The sequence below is a fragment of the Lepus europaeus genome, chromosome 21 (genome assembly GCF_033115175.1).
Source record: "Lepus europaeus isolate LE1 chromosome 21, mLepTim1.pri, whole genome shotgun sequence".
NCBI classification, from domain to species: Eukaryota; Metazoa; Chordata; class Mammalia; order Lagomorpha; family Leporidae; genus Lepus; species Lepus europaeus.
In genome coordinates, this window is record NC_084847.1 from 23222575 (window position 1) to 23246361 (window position 23787).

Sequence of the window (23787 nt, forward strand, 5' to 3'; positions counted from 1 at the left end):
CATCCACAATAAATTCGCAGCTTTCAGGCTCCTCAGAAATGGTGTACCCAGTAGTGTCTGCCCAGCTGTAACTGTCATGTGTTTTAATGTTTATTTCATGCTTTGGAGAGTTATGTGATCACCACAGAATAAAATCAGAATATATGCATAGATGAAAAGATATTTTATGCAGTTCCTCATTCTCCACCAACACAGACAACTGTTGATTTAAACTTTTCTTAAGAGATTTGCCTTGTCTTACATGTCTGTATAATTGGATTCATACAGTAGAACAGTGTTTAGACTTTTGATTGATTTCTTTTTTTTAAAAGATTTATTTATTTTACTTGAAAGTCAGAGTTACACAGAGAGAGAATGAGAGGCAGAGAGAGAGAGGTCTTCCATCCACCGATTCACACCCTAATTGGCTGCAACGGTTGTAGGTGCCCCGATCCGAAGCCAGGAGCCAGGAGCTTCTTCCGGGTCTCACATGTGAGTGCAGGGGCTCAAGGACTTGGGCCTTCTTCTACTGCTTTCCCAGGCCACAGCAGAGAGCTAGATAGGAAGTGGAGCAGCCAGGACTTTAACTGGCTCCCATTTGGGATGCTGGCACTACAGGCTTGGTTTTTTTTTATGGTACCAAATAACCTGGTTCTGTCAGTTTACATTCCTTCAGAATGTGAATGGGAGAGTGGACTTGAGGCAGCAGAGAGATCGGCAGCAAAAGTGACTAGGTTCTGCCTCTTTGGGAAAGCTGATGACTTTGTGTGTCCCTGCAGCAGCAGACAGAGTGGCAGTGGTACTTGCACCAGAGCTTGGAGGTGGTGGCCAAAGTGATGGAGCTCCTTCCCACGCACGCCTTCTCCACACTCGTAACTTATCTTGGAAGCTGAATGGAGAGTCTGGTTATTCACTTGCTCATGTGGCATGGCTGTTGCACTCACCTGTATACCTCCCTCACCCTCTCCCTCACTCTATGTCCATGTAGTATCTATATGTTTTTTGGGGGGACAGAGAAAAATAATTACCATAATTGACTCTCAAACTTAACAAATATTAACATCTATACACAATAAGTCAACTTTTGGGAGCTCTGTTTAGTCTTGGCTGTAACAGGAATTTTTGCAATGCCTTAATGCCTAACGCCTTCCTCAATAGCTCAGAGGTGGCCAAACATGCAAAAGAGATGTTATTTATAAAAGTTAGATTGCGGCTGGCATCGCAGCTCAATAGGCTAATCCTCTACCTGCAACGCCAGCACTCCAGGTTCTAGTCCCAGTTGGGGCACCGGTTCTGTCCCAGCTGCTCCACTTCCGATCCAGCTCTCTGCTGTGGCCCGGGAGGTCAGTGGAGGATGGCCCAAGTGCTTGGGTCCCTGCACCCGTGTGGGAGACCTGGAGGAGGCTCCTGGCTTTGGATTGGTGCAGCTCCAGCTGTTGTGGCCATCTGGGGAGTGACCCAGCAGATGGAGGACCTCTCTCTCTCTCTCCCTTTCCCTGTCTTTAACTCTGCCTCAAGTAAATAAATAATCTTAAAATAAAAAGGCACCCACCAGGCCTGAGTCTGGAGATACCCAGGCAGGTGTCGGCCAGGGAGGGAAGCCCGAGCCTGAGGTGGTCTCGTGGAAACCGGGACTCTCTTCATCCTCTTTCAAACTCTCAAAGTGGCTGGGGACTGGGACAACCAGAAGCAGCCAAGTCCCAGGCCTGTAGCTCCTGGAGAAAGCGCGGTCACAGCTGGGTGGAGAGCAGGGAGAGGGGCCAGGAGGTGGGCTTCCCCTTGTCTGGCAGGGGAGAGGCTGTGAGACCAGCGTGGGGGAGGGGGGGTCTCGGCATCTGCTGGGACCCCTTTCTTTCCTCTGCTGCTTGACCTCCAGGAGGGCTGTGTGCCTACCCTCCCCGGCCACCGACACACGTGGCACCAGCCCAGACGACCTCCTCTGGGGCTCCCCACCCGGCCCGGGCTGCGGCCTGCACTCCACGCCCCGCCCTACCGCCCCTGCGCCCACACAATCCCAGTAGCCTCGGGGGCAGTAGCCAGTGTGCGCTCAGCTGAGTCGGGTGAAGACCTACTGTGTGCCCTGTGCGCCATCAGCGCTGTAATAGCCTGTGCGGCTTTGGGGCTTTCCTGTGTTCCTGGCCCGGGTCTGTAGGAGGCGCTGGACCGGGGCAGAGGGAGAGCAAGTGCCGGGGTGCAGGGGGGCTGGTGGGGCGGGGACTGGGGCCCCTCCTCCTGCGTTCCGGGGCCCTGGGCGGCCCGCAGGCCTCCTCAGCTCCTCATTCTTTGTTTCCTCTGTCAGAGCTGATGAATGAAGCAGCGATGGTGCTGGGGGTGGGGGTGGGGCTGGGGGAGGGCCTGGTGTGTCTGGGGGACCTGGCGGAGGGTTCTGAGATGCAATTCACTTAACATAGATCTGACGATGTTTAAAGTGTACAGTGGAGTGGTATTCTGTATGTCACGGTGTCTGGCCGCCGTCACCTCTGGTTCCAGAATACTCTCACCTCCCACCCCCAAAGGAGCCCCGCCCCCTGGCTGGCCAGCCCCCATCGGCAGCCCCGCCCCCAGCCCCCTGGCAGCCCCTTGCTCCCTAGACTTGCCTGTTCTGGACACTAACCTCCCAGGGAGCCCCACGCGTGGCCGGCTCGCACGGTCCAGGGCAACCGTGAACCCTGCTCTGCTCTCCCCGCAGCATGGCCGACAAGAACGGGGCCCTCAAGTGCAGCTTCTCAGCACCGGGCCACAGCAGCAGCCTCCTGCAGGGCCTGGCCGCCCTGAGCACGCAGGGCCAGCTGCTGGACGTGTCCCTCACCATCAACAGAGAGGCCTTCCACGCGCACAAGGTGATGCTGGCGGCCCGCAGCGACTACTTCAGGGCCATGTTCACGGGCGGCATGCAAGAGGCGAGCCAGGACGTCATGGAGCTGAAGGGCGGCCTGCACCACATCATCAACTTCGCCTACAGCGCCGAGGTGACGCTGGACCTGGACTGCGTGCAGGATGTGCTGGGTGCCGCCGTGTTCCTGCAGATGCTGCCCGTGGTGGAGCTGTGTGAGGAGTTCCTCAAGGCGGCCATGAGCGTGGAGACGTGCCTGCACATCGGCCAGATGGCCACGGCCTTCAGCCTGGCGTCGCTGCGCGAGTCCGTGGACGCCTTCACGTTCCGCCACTTCCTGCAGATCGCGCGGCAGGATGACTTCCTGCGCCTGCCGCTCGAGCGCCTGGTCTTCTTCCTGCAGAGCAACCAGCTACAGATCTGCACCGAGGTCGACCTGTTCGGCGCTGCCGTGTGCTGGCTGCAGCACCACCCCGCGCACCAGCCACGTGCTGCGCCACATCCGCTTCCCGCTCATGCAAGCGGCGGAGCTGGTGGACAGCGTGCACACTCTGGACATCATGGTGGAGGACGTGCTGTGCCGCCAGTATCTGCTCGAGGCCCTCAACTACCAGGTGCTACCCTTCCGGCAGCACGAGATGCAGTCGCTGCGCACGGCCATGACGCCTGGAGCGCGCCACTTCCGCGAGCTCACCGAGATGGAGCTGGCCTGCGGCCACACGTGCGTGGTCGTGCTCGACAACTTCGTGTATGTGGCCCGCGGCCAGCACCTGCAGTACCACAGCGGCGAGGGCGCCGTGGACGCCTGCTACCGCTACGAGCTGCAGCGCAACCGCTGGCTGCGCCTGCGAGCCATGCAGGAGAGCCGCATCCAGTTCCAGCTGAACGTGCTGTGTGGCATGGTGTATGCCACAGGCGGCCGCAACCGCGCCGGCAGCCTGGCCTCGGTCGAGAGGTACTGCCCGCGCCGCAAGGAATGGGGCTACAGGTGCTCGCTCAAGCGCCACCTGGGGCCACTCAGGCTTTGCCGCCGCTGGCCGCCTCTACATCTCGGGCCGCTACAGCATCTCGGCGGAGGACAAGAAGGAGCTGCACTGCTACGACCCCTTGGCCGACCAGTGAGAGTTCAAGGCGCCCATGAGCGAGCCGCGCGTGCTGCATGCCATGGTGGGCGCCGGCGGCCGCATCTACACGTGGACCACTGCTTCGACGTGCTGGCCATCGAGTACTACGTGCCCGAGACGGACCAGTGGACCAGCGTGAGCCCCATGCACGCCGGCCAGTCGGAGGCCGGCTGCTGCCTGCTGGAGCACAAGATCTTCATCGTGGGTGGCTACAACTGGCACCTGAACAACGTCACGGGTATCGTGCAGGTCTACAACACCGACACGGACGAGTGGGAGCGCAACCTGCACTTCCCAGAGTCCTTCGCGGGCATGGCCTGTGCCCGGGTGCTGCTGCCGCAGAGCGGCGCCAGGAGGTAGCCCCCGGGTCCGGACCACCCTCACCCACCCCCTCCGGACGCCCACCTGCCCGGGCCTCTCTGAGGGGGCCTCGGGTGGGCGGCTTGGCCTGCGCATGCGCAATGAGTGCTCCGCCCCCCTGCTGGCTCGGGGTGGGGGTCGGGGTGGGGGTGGGGTCCCTCCCAGGCAGGGGTTTCTCTGGCCTTCCTCCTCCCTTCCCGAAGCCCAGGGAGCCTGCCAGCACCCTGCCTGCCCTGCGGGCCCCCGGCTGGAGGGCGGGCACGCGGTGCCTGGTGGTGGCTTTGCACAGCTTTGCCTCGCTCCTCTCCCTGCCTCCACCCGGGCTCGCACCTGAGCTCACTGATGCTGAGCCCGGATCCGTAGGATGCAGCCCCCCCCCCCCCAGCCAACCAGCATCAATCCCCGCATGCACCCCGAGGCTGGCACCTCCTGCCAGCGCTGCTCACCTTCCGGGGACGTGGCCACCCCGGCTCCCCCGGGGCTCTACACGGGGTGGGGCCGGGGCCCCGGAGGCCCTGCCGGGCCCTCCTTGCTGGGAGGGCGACCCACGCTGCAGCTCCCTGGCTGACCTCCCTGTCCCGGCCCCCACCCCGCCGGGGACGGCCGCAGCCCCCTTTGAGGTCTGAGCCTCCGAACCTTGGCTTTTTTGTGGTGTTCTCCTTTTTTTTTTTTTTTTTTTTTTTTTTTTTAAGAAGCCCGCAGCCGTCGTCTTCCGAACGGGTTTTGTACTCCCGGGGCAACTAAAAGTGTCTGTCTCGCGGCTCGTGGACATTGGATGCCGCGCCTCCTGACCCCACTGGCCGTGTAGTGAATTAACCTCGGGGCTCGGCGGATGGCGCCGCCGAGCACTTCCCCTTTATTTAATAAAAATGTTATGGTGAAGAAAAAAAAAAAAGGAAAGGAAGCCAGGGCTGCATGTGAGGCAGGAGGAGCTTTAGAACGTCACCCCTGCCTGCACCCCGTGGCTGTCATGGCTCAGCCAACTTTGGCTTGCTTTGCGTTCTGCCCTCAAGGAGTGGGAGGGGGACAGTGAGGTGGCAGGTTTGCCCCATTTGCCAAGTTGTGCCAAGGTGGATGGCTCCCTCTGGAGGCACTGAGCTACCTAGCATGCAGCTGAGACAAGAAGGGCCAAGCGGTGGAGGGAAGTGCTGGGATAGGCGGAAGAGGGAAGCTAGCTCAGGGAGATTTTTAAGCTTTTTGATAACTGTTAAGGACCATACTCAAACGGAGACTTGATTTGGGGAGGTGCTTTGGGTTTATTTTTAAGAGAAGCACAGAATGTCTCCCTTATATGCTTAAAATATTTAAAAACGTCATGGTTAGATACTCCTGAGGGTCCTCGGCTCAAGGTATGAATACAATGAGTAAGTTGAGAGCTAGTGGTGCGGGTGGAGGCTGGCGGGAGAGGGCGTGCAGGTGAAGATGGCTGCCTCTAGTGAGAGCGAGGGGCTCCTGCTGCTGACTCAGCAGCCTTCCCACGTTGTTTGCTGAAAGAAAAGCGGACCTCCTCTCCCCGGGGGCCTGTCCTACCCCTACACCCCTATACCAGGGTGTATTTTTTCCCTGAGGACTTGTTTCCCACAGAGCCCTGTTTGGTTGCAGTAAAGCCCCAGGTTTTAGAAACCGACCCCAGGAGTCAGTTGCCCAGCTGTAACTCTGGAAGTCCCATTGACATTCAGAAGGTGTGTGGTTGTGGTATTTTTGCCAACTGAGGGATTAGGGCTGTGTCATTCTGTGGTCCACAAAGGCAGTGACCCTCTCACATGACAAACATGGCCAAAACTCCCTCCTGGCTCTCATCCCGTGGAGGGCTGGCTCCCCTTCCCGGTGGCCTGTGTAGGGCTGCTGTGGGTTGAGAGGCCGGCCTCCTGGACCAAGGCACTGCTGTATGTGTTCAGTGGAGAAGGAGGGAGCAGGTGATTTGGAGCAGGTCAAAGCAGGCCTTTGTGTCTCTTCTAGTTAGTTCCTTTCTTGTATTGCCCCTTGTTTTGTTTGCCTGCTTTTTGAAATGTGATCCCTTGTAATGGTGTCCCCCTTTCCAGGCTCCTGTCTCTGGGGGGGCTGTCCCAGCCCCTATTGCCAGCCCTGTCACTTGGAAGTTAATGTAGGATCTGAGGCAGCATTAAGTCACTTCCTCATCTGCCAGCTCTCATTCCTGACAGTTACAAACAGTGCCAGTCCCAGGGCTGTGTGCGTTCTGACAGCCCTTACAGTTGGGAACGGAATGGTGGAAGTGGATGCTCACAAGGACAGCACGAGCAAGTGAAGCCCCGAGACCCATCCTGCTCTAGGTCACCTGAGTCATCTGTGGTCCACTCGGTCTGTAGCAGGGCTGTGCTGGGCATCACCCATACTGCTGGGGACTCGGGAGTCATTAGCTTACCTCCTTACGGGTGTGGGGTGTCATGAAGAACATAGGAGGGGGCAGGAGGCCTCTAGAACAGATGGTGCCTGCTGAGCATGAAGCATACGTAAGACGTAGCCGGCCCTGGTGTGGCAGAGGGTGAAATGATGTGCAGTCAAGGCAGAGAAAACAGTTCATGCAGGGGTAGAGATGTGAGGCACAGGACGTTCTGTGGGCCCTGCTGACGGAATGGAGGGAGGAGGCCACATCCCACAGGGTTGATACTGGGGAGTCTGGGCCCCTGGCTCTTAGCAGGGGAGAGCCTCTGGGCTCCGGCTGCTTGCTGAAGGGAACTGTGTGCTCCGTCTGGGTGGTGGAGGAGCCCCGAGGGAGGGTGGCTGGTTGCTGGCTTCCTAACAGGGTGAAGACAGAAGTGGTGGTGGAGAGCGGGTGGGAAGCACACTGAGGGAGCCGAGGGGCTGCAGACACCCGGGGCAGCGGGTTTCAGGAGGGCTCCCCTGGCCTGGTCGTGCTCACTGTCTGTGGACACTGGTGAGGAGAGGGAGCGCACCGTGCAAGGAAGTGACGGCACAAGGATGCCCTTAGCCTTCCTCTAAGCCTCTCGCTTGCTCAGAAGTTACATTGACAAGGAATGACCTGGGGGTCTTCGACGCCACCAGCTTTGTGGTGTCTGTAGTCATCCAAACCTAGTTTACAGGCTCCTAAATGCATTCCTGCCCTTGGAGTAGTAGATAGCACCCCTACCCCCACATCCCCATTTTAAAGACGAGGAAACTGAGACTCAGAAGAGTCTGATGAGGCACAGAGCCAGGAAGTGGCAGGGAATCGGGTCTTCTGCACCCAGGTTCTGTGCCCTTCAGTACGTACTGTACTACATACAGTCCTCCTGGCTGGGGTGCTGACTGTACCCCTGTTCTCTTAGCCAGGCTATCCTGCCTGTGAGCCCACAGATTTCCATCTGAGACAGGGCCATGTGCAAATGGCAGCAGGTTTAGAGTCACAGATTTAGCTTTAGCCCCAGAGATAGGACTCATGTTGGGCAAGCCCCCTGGTCTTCCCCGGGTCTGCACCTTCCTGGATGAAGAGGAACCAGATCAGACCCATGGTCCCCATTAGCACAACCAGCTGTCTGTCCCTGTCCAGCCCCTGGAGCAGCCAAGGGGTGGCATTGGACCTGGGAAGTACTTAGCGGCTTGCTTGGTTTCAGCAGTTGGTCTTGCTGCCACAGGCTGTGGTCTTGCGTAATGAAAGCTTGTTCTTCCCCTGAACACTCGTGGGCTGCTGTGTTCCAGGACACAGACTGAACATCACGGCGGATGACGACTGTCAGCAGCTGCATTGCTCCCTCAGAGACTTGAGCTCCCTGCTGCAGGCTGCGGGCCGCCTGGCTGAGTACTTTATCGGGGATGTGTTTGCTGCGAGGTTCAATGACGCCCTCACGGTCGTGGAGAGGTAGGCCAGCAGCTGTGGGATGGGGCCATTCCTTCCTCAGCTCTGGGGCACCTTCTGTGTGCCCCTTTCATGGAAACAGGAAAAGCATCGTACAGTCAGAAACTGTTCTCAAAAGTGGCTTTGCACGTTTTATCTCATTTCATCCTGCAAGGTGCTTAACAAGTTCCAGGAAAATGGATTTAAAAGTATGTTTTGGTGCAAACATTTTTGAAATGCATGCATACAGAGGTATTCAAAGAGCTCATGGAAAGTGCATATGATGAAAAACTTCACAAAATTTCAAAAAACTTTAGTTAGCTTCATATTCTTTGAGATACAGATAGCTCCATTTTATCGTTGAACAGTTTAAGGTTCAGAGATGGCAAAGACCCTGCTCGGGTCCCATAATTCACAGGAGGGCGCACTGGGATGGTAAGCAGCTTCCTGAGTCCTAATGCTGCGTACTTCCCAATCTACATGCAGAGTTTGCTTTCCTCCTCTTCCTGCGTGGGGCCCAGGGGCGCAGGTGTCTTCCGGGGATAGGCCCATTACCTGTGTTTACTGTCAGCCATCTTCACCTCATGTATACAGTGAGGTGATGTAGGAGAGATCCAGAGTTATCATTTTTTTAATAAAATATTTGTTAATATATTTGAAAGTCAGAGTTACACAGAGAGAGAGGTCTTCCATGTACTGGTTCCCTCTCCAATTGCCCGTAGTGGCTGGAGCTGCGCCGATCTGAAGCCAGGAGCCAGGAGCTTCTTCCAGGTCTCCCATGCAGGTGCAGGGGCCCAAGGAATTGGGCCATCTTTCACTGCTTTCCCAGGCCATAGCAGAAAGCTAGATCGGAAGTGGAGCAGCAGGGTTTCGAACCAGCGCCCGTATGGGATGCCGTTTCAGGCCAGGGCGTTAACCCTTGCGCCATGGCGCAAGCCCCTAGAGTTATCATTTGATGGGAGACACTTGCTGTTGACCTTATTTGAATGAAGTGTCAGGCGGGGCTCTTGTCAGGGCTGTGCCATCTCCATAGCCCACGTGATCAGCAGGGTCTGTGCTGTCTGTGAGGCAGACCTAATATTAAGAGTGCTTACCAGGGATCACCGCCATGGCTCACTTGGTTAATCCTCCACCTGTGGTGCTGGCATCCCATATGGGTGCCAGGATCTAGTCCTGGTTGCTCCTCTTCCAGTCCAGCTCTCTGCTGTGGCCCAGGATGGTAGTGGAGGATGGCCCAAGTGCTTGGTTGCCTGCACCTGCATGGGAGACCAGGAGGGAGCACCTGGCTCCTGGTTTCGGATCTGAGCAGCTCCGGCCATAGAGGCCATTTGGGGGGTGAACCAACGGAAGGAAGACCTCTCTGTCTCTCTCACTCTCTCTCATTGTCTAACTCTATCTGTTAAAAAAAAAAGACTGTTTACCATAGAGGTACTAAAAGACATTTAGAAATCTGTTTTTCACATCAAACAGGCTTTGAAGAGTTACACCAAATGCACATTTGTATAACCCTTATCGATAAGAATGGTTTTGATTCCTAGTTAGCGCCATGGTTTCCTAGAACTTCACATGAACCTTGGCTTTTATTAACACTCACTTTGCCCTCTCTGACAGCTCTCCAACCCCAAACAATCTGTGGTTCTTCTTTTTTTTTCTCCAAACATGCATATATTTATTTGAAAGGCAGAGTGGCAGAGAGGAAGAGAGATCTTCCATTGCTGGTTCACTCTTCAAGTGATTGCAACAGCTGGGGTTGGGCCAGGCTGAAGCCAGGAGCCCGGAAGCCTATTTGAGTCTTCCACATAGATGACAGGGGCCAAGCACTGCTGCTTTCTCAGGTGTGTTAGCAGGGAGCTGGATCGTAAGTGGAGCAGCTGGGACTTGAACCTGTGATCACATGGGATGGGGGCATTGCAGGTGGGAGCTTAACTTACTGTGCTACCATGCTAGCCCCAACCTGTCATATTTCTATTTGGAGTAAAATCCTGCTTTCTCCTCCTTTCAGAGAGGAGCATTTTTCAGAGTGTGGTCACTTATCAGAGGTGCCAACTTCCAGTTCTCTCTTGTACCTGCACAGTCAACCAGAGGGTAGGATGGGACAGTTTGCCTCTAGCAAGTTCCCAAGTTGATGGCCATCAGGAAAGCAACCTGTGGAAGGGATGGAGGGGTGGGGACTTGGGGACGGGGTGTTACTGGACTGTGCTCATCAGCAGGCCACAGTATGAACCCACTGGCTCCTGTGTGTTACAGGATGGCCAGAGAAGGAGTCAGAAGCAGTGCTGACATCTGCTGCCTCTGTCTGGGGCAGAGTGGAATGTGGCAGTCGCCCGAGCCCCTGGCGTTGAGGAAAGCACTAGTGTTGGGAAAGCCCCTGCTCTGCGGCAGTGTGCCTCAGGGAGAATCTCCCAGACTGCAGTCTGCACTCAGCAGTGCTCAGCCCCCCAACCCCCAACCTGCTCGCCCGCTGCCCCTTGCAGCGTATTGTGATGACTCTCACTCTGCTTACTCCTCTCTGTGTTCGGCTGGGAATTCCTCTCACCGCCTGTTACACTGGCCTCAGATCAGTTGCTTCCCACGACACCTTGGTGGCCCATAGAAACACTCATGTGGCAAGTTCTGATTAGAGAGCCTTGCAATCAGCCTGGTGTTACCATGTTTTAAGTAGCTCTCCCAAGAAAACGAGATCTGTATTAAAGTATATATACAATTAGATGCACAGAAGTGGGAAAGTTGAGGAAAAGAATGGGCAACAGAATGAGAGTTTTTTGAGTTTGAGGGCCAGGAAACCTGGTGCAGGGGCAGTCTGACCTGAGAAAGGGGCAGTCTGGTACCAGAGTCATTGTCCTTGACATGGCCCTGTCCCGAGGCCTAGAGCCCGTGCCACATCTGGCCTGCTGCCCTTTGTAAAGCTTTACTGAAACACGGCCTTACCTGTTGATTTACGCGTCATCCCTGACTGTTTGGAACAGCTGTGACGTGCAGTATATGTCACCGTAAAGCCTAGAACATTTCAACTCTGGGTTTGCAGAACAAGTCTGCCAACTGTTTTTTTTTTGTTGTTGTTTTTAAGATTTATTTATTTATTTGAAAGACAGGGTTACAAAGAGGCAGAGGCGGTGGTGGCGGGGCAGGGGTGGGGGAGGAGGTGTCTTCCATCTGCTGGCTCACTCCCCAAATAGCTGCAAGGGCCAGGGCTGGACCAGGCTGAAGCCAGGAGCAGTGAGCTTGTTCTGACTGAGTCTTCTATGTGGGTGCAGAGGCCCAAGCACCTGGGCCATCTTTCACTGCTTCCCCAGGGGCATTAGCAGCGAGCTGGATTGGAAGTGGAGCAGCTGGGACTCGAAGCAGCGCTCCTGGGATACCAGCACTGCACACAGCAGCTTAACCTGCTGTGCCACAGCACCAGTCCCACAAAGATAGCTTTAAAACAAACAAACAAAAAACTTGTAGACCTATCACATTGTCCATAAATCCTTGAGTGTATGTGCATATCCCCTAGGAATAATATAATTCCCCTATGTGACCATTATGCCATAATCAACATTCAAAATAATGTAATGGATGCCATAATATTATGTACTATGTGGAGTATAGTCCGAGTTCAGGTTTCCCCGGTGTTACCAGGAATATCTTCATCTGTTTTTAATCTAGACTTTACTAATCATGAAGCACACATGAAGTGTGTCACCTGTAACCTTGAGCAGTTTCCCGTCTGTGCATGTGTGTGCACAGGTTGGCGAGCAGAGACTAAGGACTGACCTTGTGGAGATTCAGACCTACAAAATTGTTTTTAAGGAGCATTCTGTAGCCTGGGTTTGTCCAGTGTCCACTGTGTTAGATCAAGTTAAACATTGTTACTAGACAGTTGCTGGTGTCTCTCATCCTAGCAGGAGGTGCCTAATGTGGATTTGCCATGTAGTTGTTGGTGCTGAGTTTGGTTTTACAGTGGTGTCTGCCTGTGTCCCAGCTCCAAGGCGTGGCAGTCCGCAGCAGTGCTGCCCCGGGCCTGGCCTTGGACTTGACTCACAGGCTCCCCTGGAAGGAGAAAGGCGCCCAGTCTGCAGCAGGAGTTCCTGGGAATGTGTTGAGTCAGGAAGGAAGGAAATGCCCAGCCGCGAGAAAAGAACGCTTGGAAGGGTTTAGCAGGCCGTGGTCAGTGAAAACAATCCGTGCATTTATAGTGGGTTAGCAGAAAACGCGGGGAAGGGAGGCTCTTCTTAGGGGATGCCAGCCAGGGAAGAGAAAAGGAAAGATGGAGAAAGACCAGTTGCAGCCCCCAGAGTAGCAGTGGTGGAGGCAGGGATCTGGAGCCAGACAGCAGGGAGCAGTATATTACATCATCTCAGAGTGCCCCCCAGTGGCCTCACTGCTGTAACTGCAAGGGAGTAATTCATTGTAGGTGGGTTGGAAACTCTGAGACAGCTCTTCTCTTTGTTACAGACCTGTTCATTGTGTCTGATGAGCAGTGAGGCTTCTTAATGTCTGTCTTAGTGCACAGATCACAGAAGTCAGACAGCCTGCGCCTCAGTTATCGTCCAACCAGATAGAATGTATGGCATGAAGGAAGTTCAAGTTCAAGAATCTTTTTTATTTTTTTTAAGATTTGTTTATTTATTTGAGAAGTAGAGTTACAGACCGAGAGAGGGAGAGGCTTAGCACCAACCCCAAGAATCTTTTATCAAAGCTTTATTTGCAAAGCTGTAATACCTGTTAGTTGTCCACACCTTCCATGTTAACCTTTACTAGTTCTGGGGCCGGTGCTGTGGTATAGCAGGTAAAACCGCTGCCTGCAGTACTGGCATCCCATGTGGGTGCCAGTTCGAGTCCTGGCTGCTCCACTTCCAATCCAGCTTCCTGCTAATGTGCCTGTGAAAGCAATGGAGGATGGCCAAGTCCTGGGGCCCCTGCACCCGTGTGGGAGACCCAGAAAAAGCTCCAGGCTCTGGGCTTTGGATTGACCCAGCTTCTGATGTTGCAGCCATTTGGGGAGTGAACCAGTGGATAGAAAACCTCTCTCTCTCTCTCTCTCTCTCTCTCTCTCTCTCTCTGCCTCTGTGTCTCTGCCTTTCAAATAAATAATTTTTTAAAAAATCATGTTACTAAAAAGAAAGCTTTATTAGCTCTAAAGGCAGTATGTTGTCACTAAGTTCTTTGATTGTGTTTTTATCATTTATCCTCTCAGGTGAAGGTGCGTGTGTCACAGAGAGACTGAATCTGATGGCCTATTGCTACTTAAGTGCCTGCTGGGTTCTAAGTGGCGGTGGCAGTACTTAGATAACAAGTGTTGTAGGTTTTAGGTTCTGTGTGAGCAAGTAGGTGATTTCTGTGCGGTTGCCCAGGTCCTGGGCCAGCACACGCCGTGGATGGAATTCTTGCATCCTAGGGGAATGAAAGTCACCTGAGCTGTCTCGTTCCTCTCGCAGGCATGCCCAGTCCCTGGCCGCCCTCCAGGCCTACTCCCACTGGCTGGCACAGTACTGTAGCGAAGCTCATCGGCAGAACACGCAGCAGTTTGTGACGCTCATCTCCACCACCATGGATGCGATCACACCTCTGATCAACACCAAGGTCCTGAAACCTGCACGGCCATGCCGGGGCCTCTGTCCGTCCTTCTGTCCATCTGCCTGTTTACCGTGAAATCAGAATTACAGTTAGATCCTGGCTCTTGCCATTCTGATGCAATGTGTCTCATTGCCTGTTCCTTTTTAGTTGTAGTTCACACGCAAAGGGGTTTTCAGAAAGCTCCTGAACAAATGGAATTCGAAGGTAGTGCAAATTAAACAGGAATGTTCCAAAGCCCCTGTACGTTCAAATGCAGCTTTATTTTTTAGGTCTGCAAGTCCCACGCAATTTCGTGCTCATTATAAAAAAAAGTAAAGTCGTATTCACATGTACAGACTCAAGAGTTTGTGGTACTCTGTAATCTTCCCCTCCAAAGCATTTTCTTTCCAAGGCAGGCACAGGCAGCATTGGTTGTATATCTTTGTAGACTTCCCTGGGCTTTTACGCAGAAGGAAAAGCTCACAGATAGCCAGTGGTGGGCTGCGTTTGCCTCACGGTGCTCCTGGGTCTCCTGTGTGTATGCAGAGCACCTCTGGTCTCTCCCGTTGCCCAGGGCTGTTCTCGGGGGGGGGGGGGGATGTATGTGATTTTCCTGGTTTTGGAAGTGAGCTCCCTTTCTGTCTGTGTTTCTCCTGCGCCGCTGGGGCTGTGAGATGGATTTCTGCTGGCAGATGCTCCTGTCCTGTAGTTTGCCAGAGTCCAATGCGCTGTCCTCCAGGAAGACTGCCACTCGCAGTGTGCCCGTTTTCCGGAGCCCATGAGTTAGAAGTTTGTTTTCATTTTGTTGTCTTACAGTTTTAACCATGCATAACATGTTGTACCACTTTTAGCACAGTATTGTTTTAGTAAGAACAATGTTTTATTTTTCATAAATTTAGGTTGTGTTTTAATTGTGATTTGTAGGAGTTAACAGCACGCTCAGTAACCACCAGGCCATCCCTGGACCCCAGGCTGCCGCTGTTGAAAACAGTGCATGCATTCACCAATGCTGCTTTAGCCTGTTAAGTGTTCTCCTTAGATAAATGGAGATCCTGGGTTGAGACTGGGGGATATTTTGTGGATCTAGGGAATTGTCGTAATATTTTTTCCTGAACAACTCTACCTGTCCTGATCCTGCGGTATGCCGTTTTCATCATGCTCGTGCCACTCTTAGAAGATCCTCTCCCCTGTGCTGACTTCAAAGTGACCGTGGTGTGTGTCCCCGGCCGTTCATAGGCAGTTGAGCAGAAAGGCACAGGGGAGACCAGCGTGGCTGATGCAGTGCACACGGTGGGACTGAGGCAGATGGCTGGGCGTGAGGAGTGCAGGGGTGGGGGGTCCCAGGCTGTTGGAAGGGGTCCCTTGGTGATGTGCCAAGGAGTCGTGTGGGAACGTGTGACTGAGGGGGCTGCCAGATGGCTGAGCTGAGGGTGACAGAGTTCAGAGTCACAGGGACGGTGAAGGAGCTGGAGGAGGGGACCCCGGCTCGGGGCAGGCGCTGCGGGCCTGAAGTCATCCCAGGAATCGTCACTGAGTCTGGCCTGGGTGCTCTGATTGGCAGCTGGGAGCCAGGGTCAGCTCATGGCTGCCTCAGTGTAGTTCTGCCAGTCCCTGTCTGCCCAGGGTGGGGCTGAGCTGACACGCCCTCTTCCCTTTCCAGGTCCAGGACAAGTTGCTGCTGTCTGCGTGCCACCTGCTGGTCTCACTGGCCACCACTGTGCGGCCTGTCTTTCTGATCAGCATCCCTGCAGTGCAGAAAGTGTTCAACAGAATCACCGATGCCTCTGCCCAGCGGCTGGTTGATAAGGTGAGGTCCGGGCTCCCCAGCTGCAGGAAGCAGAGGAAGAAGAGTGTGGCCTCTTTGCACTCAGCGGGCAGCTCGTGCCCGCACAGAGTTCTTACCTGGGCGGCACTGGCAGGTGGTCCTCAGCGATCCTCGCAGCGCCCTTTCCAGTGTAGTCAGGGTGCGGCCCCGTCGGGGGTGGGAAGGCGCCTCTTGACGGGCAGACGGCTTTTGCAGCCTCGACACCTGGTAATTTGGTCTGTGGTCTGAGGGTTCTCTATGGTTTTTTGGTCCAAACCAGTCCAGGTTTTGTTTGTTGTTCCTGTGTGTGTGGTTTTGAAGAGCTTCAGGCAGTGTCTTGGACCCCTTCTGGGAGGTTCAGGTTCGAATGAACAGAGGAGTGGAATAGGAGGGGAGTGCCTGGGTGGGAGCCCTTTGCTCTCCTTGCACCACGGCTCTGTGGGTGGGGAGAGACGCCAGCCGGCTCTGCTCTCAGCAGCTTCTGAGAGTGTGGGCAACCAGCCGCTGAGGGGCTGCTCCCCCTGTAGAGCTTCCTGTGCCAGATGAGATGGGAAGGAAGGGGGCCAGGACTGACTGTTGAGCCTGGCACTGGGGTGCCCTAGCCTCAGACTTGGTCTTACTGCTGCATTCCTCTGTCCTCGCTGGCTTGCCTTAGAGTTGGACCACAGAGCTGCCAGAGTCCCCGGCTGGGGCTCTGGGCACAGAGTGTGCAGTGGGTGCCGGCGGGTTGGGCTTGCTGTTCTCTTTGACCTCTGATAGATGCCTTTGGGGTCTCTTTTAGGCGCAGGTGTTGGTGTGCCGAGCCCTCTCTAACATCTTACTGCTTCCGTGGCCGAACCTTCCAGAGAATGAGCAGCAGTGGCCTGTGTGCTCCATCAACCATGCCAGCCTCATCTCCGCACTCTCCCGGGACTATCGTGACCTGAAACCCAGTGCCGTCACTCCGCAGGGAAAGGCGCCACTGGATGACAGTAAGTGACCCAAGGACATTGGTAGGGCAGGATTGTTCTTTGTGGCAGATGAGATTTGCACCTGAGGCTCCTGATGTGAAGTCCTTTGTCCATTGTCACCAGGTAGAAATCGGTGAACCCGTCAGCTGGATCCACTTCTGAGTGCAGGTTGCCCCTTGTCTGGCGTAAGTGTCCAACATGCCAGAGACTAAGACAGACATTTGTGGATGTCACTGTTGATGGTGCCTTCCCATCGATAAGATACAGCCATGGTGACTGTTGATCCATTTCTGATACTTGTAAAAACAAACAAAGCAATTCACCTCCTCACACTGGGAAAAAGAATTACTGTCTTTCAAGATTGGCTCTGATCTTTTTCCAAATAAAATAATTCAGAGGTTTTGAAAGCACCTGGGATCTTTACACACAGCACCTGAAGTTTGATTGTTTATATTAAAGAGGGGAGAAAAAAAGAACCAGAACTCTTGTTCAAGTATGTGGTGTCAGGTTTTCTGGAAAGTCTTCCTGAAATGGCAGATAGTAAAACATGTTTGCAAAATACAGTTTGTTTTCACAGTAAGAAAAGGTTGAAATATTTTTAGATGATGTCATTTGTAGAATGCTTCATGAATTATTAGGTACAATAAAGAATCCTCTTTATTTTTAAGAACGGAAGCCTGTGGCCTCTGGTGCTGGTTTCATTTTAATCAAGACTGAATTAATATATCTGGGCTTTATAACTTTGAGTTCCTCAAAGACCTCTGGAATAATGTGAAGTGCCTGTTGTCCGCTGATTTGGAGCTTTTGGGCTAAGCTGGGAAACCTGCTGAGCTGCCTCCCCCTCTCCTGCTGCGCTCAGAATCTCCAAGGCCAGGAAGAGCAAGCCGGGTCCAGAGAGCGATCATTGCGATCAGCGCGGTGTGCGGCTCCCCCAGGAGGTCCTCCTGACGGCTTCTTGGTGGTTCCTGAGTGCTCTGTAAACTTCGCTCTTTTAGCTGCTTTGAAGACATCTTGTTTGTTGTTAGCCTGAGAGGTTGCCTAACACCAACACGTTAGCTGGAATTGAGATTTTGCCCTAGGAAAGTGAACAACACAACCAAGATGGGACGGTCATATTGGCATTTTTCAGAACAGAGAATCTGTGGTCCTAATTGGCCCTTCACTCGGCTGCCTTTTTGCCTGGTGTGTAGAGCGGAATGCTTCCATCAGAAAAAGGGCCCCTGGGCCCTGTTGGGGGCGTCTGTCTCTGCCAAGGGCTCCTGATGTGCACGGCGACACTGTGGGCTCGGGTTTTCTGCACAGGCGGTGACAAGAGTGTGTGTGGGAAGCTGGTGCCCTGCTGCTGGCAGCAGGCATCTCTCTGGCCTCTGTCGCGGGGCCAAGGCTGTGGGAAGGGAAGGGCTGAGCGTCCGTGTGTGTCTCCACAGCGGCCCTCCCCGGATGTGAAGGCCGAGCTGTTTGAGCTCCTTTTCCAGACCCTCCATCACAACTGGAGGTACTTCCTCAAGTCCACCGTGCTGGCCAGCGTGCAGCGGGGGCTAGCCGAGAAGCAGATGGAGAACGAGCCCCAGTTCAGTGCCATCATGCAAGTGAGGGAAGGGCCGAGGACAGGCGCACCCCACTCTGGGTCCGTTGGCCCACCTGTTCCTTGGCTGACTTCCTGGCATGTGGTCCCACCTCCTCCCACCTGGCCATTGTAGCATGTCCTGTCTTTGAAGCCCAGCCCAGCTTCTCACTATGTAGGGAGCCTCTGTCTCTTCTTCTGTGAACGGGGTTGATCCTGCCTGCTTGGGGGGGGGGGGGTAACTAAGATCACATTTACAAAGTGTTTAGTGCTTACAGGTGTTTGACAAGTGTCACTTCCTTACGGCCAGCCTCCTGCCCCCCTCCTCCCTGCACCCACCCCTGGCACTAACTCACACTGGGGGGTGGGGGCAGCCATCAGCAGAGGTGCTGCCCTGGGAGTGAGCAGTGGTGATGGTTCAGTCCGCTAGAAAAGTGAGCTGTGTGGGTCCCATGCTCCTGGCAGTGGGGGCCCCTGTGGGCAGCGCTGGGCTGCTGGGAGCTGCTGTCAGATGCTCCCTGCCTTTTGCATTCAGCTGTCAGGCTTTTGTATTGTTTTTAAAGACTGATTTTAAAGAAGATTTATTTATCTGAAAGGCAGAGTTAGAAGGAGACAGAGAGGGTGCGGTCTGCCATCCACTGGTCTGCACCCCAAATGGCTGTAATGGTTGGGGCTGGGCCAGGCCAAAACCAGGAGCCAGAAACTCCATCTGAGTCTCTCACATGGGTGCAGGGTCCAAGCACTTGGGCCATCGTCCCCTGCCTTCCCAGGCACATTAGCAGGGAGCTGGGTTGGAAGTGGAGCAGCCGGGACTCAAACAGGTGCTCATATGGGATGCTGGCATCACGAGGAGCTGTTTAGCCTGCTGGGTCCCGGGCTTCTGTATTCTGAGACCCAGACTAATGGGGGCATGAGGGGGGCTGTCCTTGTTTTTTCATTGTGCGCTTTTCCTCATGGGGAAGCCAGAGGAATTTCTACCCCTCCTCCCTTCAGCCAATACACACCATGCGTGTGGGCATGCATGTACAGTGTGCACACACACAAACATACAACACACATGTGGGAATTCCTGCCTGGAGGGCTTGGGTTGCAGTAGCCAGGTCCTTGTTCTCCACCCCCTCCCTCTCCAGTGCTGCCCTGGCTCAGGGCTGGTCACAGCGTCACAGTTTGGCAGTTGCTTATGTGTAGCTATGGTTTGGTGGGCAGTTCTACTTCTGAGTATTTTACCTGAGATAAACACAGGCAAACAATACAACCTGAACGCAGGTGTTTGTAATGGCTTGTTTCCTGATTGCCCCAAACTGGGAAAGTGCAGATGCCCATCTGCTGGTGAATGGATGTACAAACGGGCACATCCGTGTTATGGGCTAACTCAGCCATGGAAAGGAACACATGGCTGGGACGGACACCACCAAAGGTGGATTTCAGTCTTCCACCCCATGTGAAAGCAGCAGGTTCCCAAAGATGGGACTCAGAGCTTTGTAAGGGGGGTGTGAGATGAGGCAGAAAGAAGAAGCAGGACCCCGTGGGGAAGACTCAGGCTGAGCCCTGTGAGGAGCACTCCTCAGGTCTGAGCGAAGGTCAGGAGGCCTGGGACAGCAGGTGCCCTCGCCGTGGCCCTCCACGTAAGGGCAGGCTCATGCTTAGGGCCGAGGGCCTGGAAAGACTTGGTCTGAGGAGTTTAAGATTTATGTATTTATTTGAAAGGCAGACTTAGAGGCAAAGGCAGAGAGAGAAAGAGAAAGAGAAAGAGAGAGAGAGAGAGAGAGAGAGAGAGAGAGAGAGAGAGAGAGAGAGAGACTGGTTCCCTCCCCAATTGGCCACAATGGCTGGAGCCAGGAGCTACTTCCAGGTCTCCCATGTGCATGCAGGGGCCCAGGGACTTGGGCCATCTTCTACTGCTTTCCCAGGCCATAGCAGAGAGCTGGATCAGAAGTGGAGCAGCCAGGATTTGAACCGGCGCCCATGTGGAATGCTGGCACCGCAGGCGGCGGCTTTACACACTACATCACAGGACCGGCCCCAGTCTGAGGGGTGTAAATGCTGCTTATAAAATGATGGGCTTATTTCCTAGGCTTTTGGACAGTCCTTTCTCCAGCCTGACATCCACCTTTTCAAGCAAAATCTCTTCTACTTGGAGACTCTCAATGCCAAGCAGAAGCTGTACCACAAGGTAAATGCTGTGTCTCCTTCCTGAGCCATGGACCAGGTCCCAGCCCCCCGGGTCGGGCACTGGGACCTGCCGTGGCCCCCACTCACTGGTCTCTCTCTGCCTGCAGAAGATCTTCCGGACCACCATGCTGTTCCAGTTCGTGAACGTGCTGCTCCAGGTCCTCGTTCACAAGTCCCATGACCTCCTGCAGGAGGAGATCGGCATCGCCATTTACAACATGGCCTCTGTGGACTTCGACGGCTTCTTTGCGGCCTTCCTGCCGGAGTTCCTGACCGGCTGTGATGGTGTGGATGCCAACCAGAAAAACGTGTTGGGGCGGAATTTCAAGATGGATCGGGTGAGACGGGAGGGCTGAGAGCAGAGCCAGTGTGGGCAGGCGGCAGGTGTGTGTCTCGTCAGCGCCCGGGCCTGGTTGTGCCCATTTTGGAGGTTGGCTGCAGCTTGTCCAGTGGATGCCCCGGGGCTGGGCCTTTCGGTGGAGGGGCAGGCACTCTTGCCCAGTCTTGGCTTCTGCATCGTCGTCTCAGCCACGTGTGCCCACCTCCTGGGCCTAGCACTCAGTTCCTTTGTCCTGACCTGTGCCATCGCCCTGCCCTCATCTCCTCATCCGGGAGGCACTCCTCTGAGCCAGCACTGAAGTGTGGTAGAAGCCGCGCCGGGTACTCTTGCCCAAACTTGCAGACAGGTGGAGAAGATTGGTGCCCGGCAGCTGTGCCCATGGGGCCGGGGTTAGAGTGGGGCTGACCTGCGGCCGCCAGTCCTGGGAGTGACCCTCACAGCATGCACCTGGGCTGTCTCCACCTGGCAGCAAGCATCGCTGGTGATGTGTGCCATGCTGCTACATGGTGCCTGGCGTCTGCCATGGCCTCCTTCCTGGGCGCTGCCTTCACTTCCTGCCGCAGGTGCCCCAGTCTCGGGGCCCAGCCTGCTACTCGGGGAGCTTCCCCTGTGGAGTAAGTGGCGTTCATCTTTATCTGCCTGATCCCGGGTCAGGTCAGGGGAGTTCCCGACGGCATGGCCGTGCCTCCGATGGGGAGCCGCAGCTGCTCTAGTGAAGCAGCCATAACGACTCTGCTTTGTGATGTGTGGCAGGGTAGCTTCTTCTCACATCTGACTTACCTTTGTCTTGGATCATCTTTTACTTGGGTTTGTCTGGTCCTCTCCTGAGCTTCTGGAAGTTCACTTCAGCTACTTGGGTATTTTTCCTTCCTTATATATTTTTTAAAGATTACCAATTTATTTAATTTATTTAAAAGGCAAGTGACAGAGGGACATTCCGTTTGCTGGTTCACTTTCCAGATGGCCACAACAGCCAAGCCAAGTCAGAGGCAGGCGAAAGCCAGGAACCAGGAACTCCATCTGGGTCTCCACAGGGACCCAAGCGTTGACCTATCTTCTGCTGCCTCCCCAGGTGCATTAGCAGGGAGCTGGGTCAGAAGTGGAGCAGCCAGGACTCAAACCAGCGTTCCCATATGGGAGGCCAGCATCGCAAGCGGTGGCTTAACCCCCTGTGCCACAACCCTGCCCCGCCTCCCTTTCATCAGAGGCCAGATTCTGTACTAATGATCAGTTTCTAATGACATGAATTTCAGTCAACTTGTTGATTTTAAAACACGGCTTCTGCTTCTACTTACACATCGGAAGCACTTGGGTGTGTATGAAAAAATAGGGAAGCACACTCAGGTTCCACTCTGGAACTTCCGATTTGCTGTTTAAAAGGCAACCCTAGTTCTAGCCTGGTTCTAGTCCCGGCTGCTGCACTTCTGATCCAGCTCTCTGCTATGGTCTGGGAAAGCAGAAGAAGATGGCCCAAGTGTTGGGCCCCTGCACCCACGTGGGAGACCTGGAAGAAGCTCCCGGTTCCTGGTTTTGGGTTAGTCCAACTCCAGCCATTGTGGCCTTTTGGGGAGTAAACCAGTGAATGGAAGCTCGCTCTCTCCCTCTCAGATAAAAAGGCATTGCCCCTTCTGTTCATGAATTCACTGTGAGTTTGAAGCCACAAGCTCCTGCCTTCACCCAGTCTTGCTGGGAAGATGGGCTCGCAGTGCCCTCTGTAGGCCACACTGTGCCCAGCTCACTATGTGCTCTGGCTTGGGCAAGCAGTGTTCCCAGATGACACAGGCTGGATGGTTGGCAGTTACAGAGCCCAGGAAGCAGGATTCAGACTGAGTGTGGTGGCTGCAGAGCCTGCAGCGTGAGCCTGCTGGGGCCAGGGAAGAGGCAGGAGCAGCCGTCCCCCAGGCAGCTTGTGCTGGGGTCAGGAGGGCCTGGCGTGCCTTCAGCTGCTTCTGAGCCTGGGCACGTCCCGGGGTCACAGCAGACGGCACCTGGACATGGGCCTCATGTGCGTGCTGAGCATGTGCTTTGCTGCTGGTCTGCAGCCATGCAGGAGGCGTCAGGGGATCCCGCATGGCAGGGGGGCGGCCTGGGCAGTGCGTCCTGGAGTTCCAGGTTCACACTGCGGGGGCTTCCACATGGATGTGCCCCCTGCACTGGCTCACTCGGGTGGATTGGGGCTGCCTGCAGGCCGGTGGGGGAGGCTCAGGAGCAGGCTGTCCCTGGTGCGCCCCTTCCTTCCCTGTCCTGCAGGGCTCTGCACCTCTCCAGTGGGGGATCTGGGTATGGAAGCAGCTGGCGCGGTGTGGTGGGGGGCGAGCTGGGGTGTGGGAGGGCGGCGGAGCCACAGCGGTGCCCCTGCCTTCCAGGACCTGCCCTCGTTCACCCAGAACGTGCACAGGCTGGTCAACGACCTGTGCTACTACCGACTCTGCAACCACAGCCTGCCCCCGGCACTGTGAAGATCTAGGCCCAGCCCCTCATGCCGCCTGCACCACCGCCACCTCCACCCTCACCGCGGAGAGTGCCCAGACAAGCCTCAGCACCCTGCCGTCCTCACACCCGAGCAGTGTGGCCTGCGCCCGTCCCTCCGCTCTGCTCTGCGGGGGCCCTCGGAGCACTGGTTGGAGTTCCCAGGGTGCTTGGAAGAGGCAGAGGGTCACATGCCGGGTGCCCGGGAGGCACTGGGATCCCCTGGGGGTCTGTGCAGAGGGTGCACTTAGCAGTCAGGAGCAGAACTGCCAAGGACAGCCGAGGACAGCGCCGCCTTCCCACCATTCCACCCCGCAGCCCTGGAGAGACATCGCCGGCCCCCCTGTGGGACTCCTCTGCCAGCCCCTCCTCCGATCGCCTTGAAATCTAGGCTCTTTGTCAGAGATTCACAGAGACTCCTGTTTTTGTTCTTGTTTTCTCAGCATTCCATTGTGATACTAAGAGACTAAGAGGCTTAATGAGCAATGAAAGGCTTATGTTGTTTTTATGAACACTGGTGCAGGGCTTCTTTCCACTCGGGCCTCTGCCTGGCAGGCATCCTGCCTGGAGAGCAGGGTGGCGAGGCTTGAGGCCTCCACTGCGGGACACTTGGAGCCATGGGCAGGACCAGGACCCCAGTTCTAGTGAGGGCAGGAGTGGTGGCCTGGACAACCGGCCCGTGGGGGAGGTAGCACTGGCATCCAGGCCCACTCCTTCCCTTCCCAGGATGCCCGGCCAGAGCTGAGGGCTCCATGGATGTGGGAGGGGAGGCCTCTTGATGGAGCACCCAGGGGTAGAGGGTGGAATGGGGATGGCGGGAGGGCGAGTGAGGGCAGGGGTGGAGGGCTCCCTGACAGGTCT

At 55.2% G+C, this 23787-nt stretch overlaps 1 protein-coding gene and 1 pseudogene across 1 annotated transcript; both read left to right on the forward strand.

Moving 5' to 3' along the window:
• The first annotated feature begins 2807 nt into the window (after positions 1-2807).
• Positions 2808-4296, forward strand: LOC133750920 (kelch-like protein 26; annotated as a pseudogene).
• Positions 4297-6520: 2224 nt separating this feature from the next.
• LOC133750458 (exportin-6-like) lies at positions 6521-23106 on the forward strand. Its single transcript, XM_062180062.1, has 10 exons — positions 6521-6554; positions 7954-8113; positions 13510-13654; positions 15288-15434; positions 16213-16402; positions 17241-17299; positions 17809-17970; positions 20020-20118; positions 20225-20455; positions 22824-23106. The coding sequence occupies exons 1-10, from the start codon at positions 6521-6523 to the stop codon at positions 22914-22916; spliced, it is 1320 nt and encodes a 439-aa protein (XP_062036046.1). The 3' UTR covers positions 22917-23106.
• Positions 23107-23787: the final 681 nt, after the last annotated feature.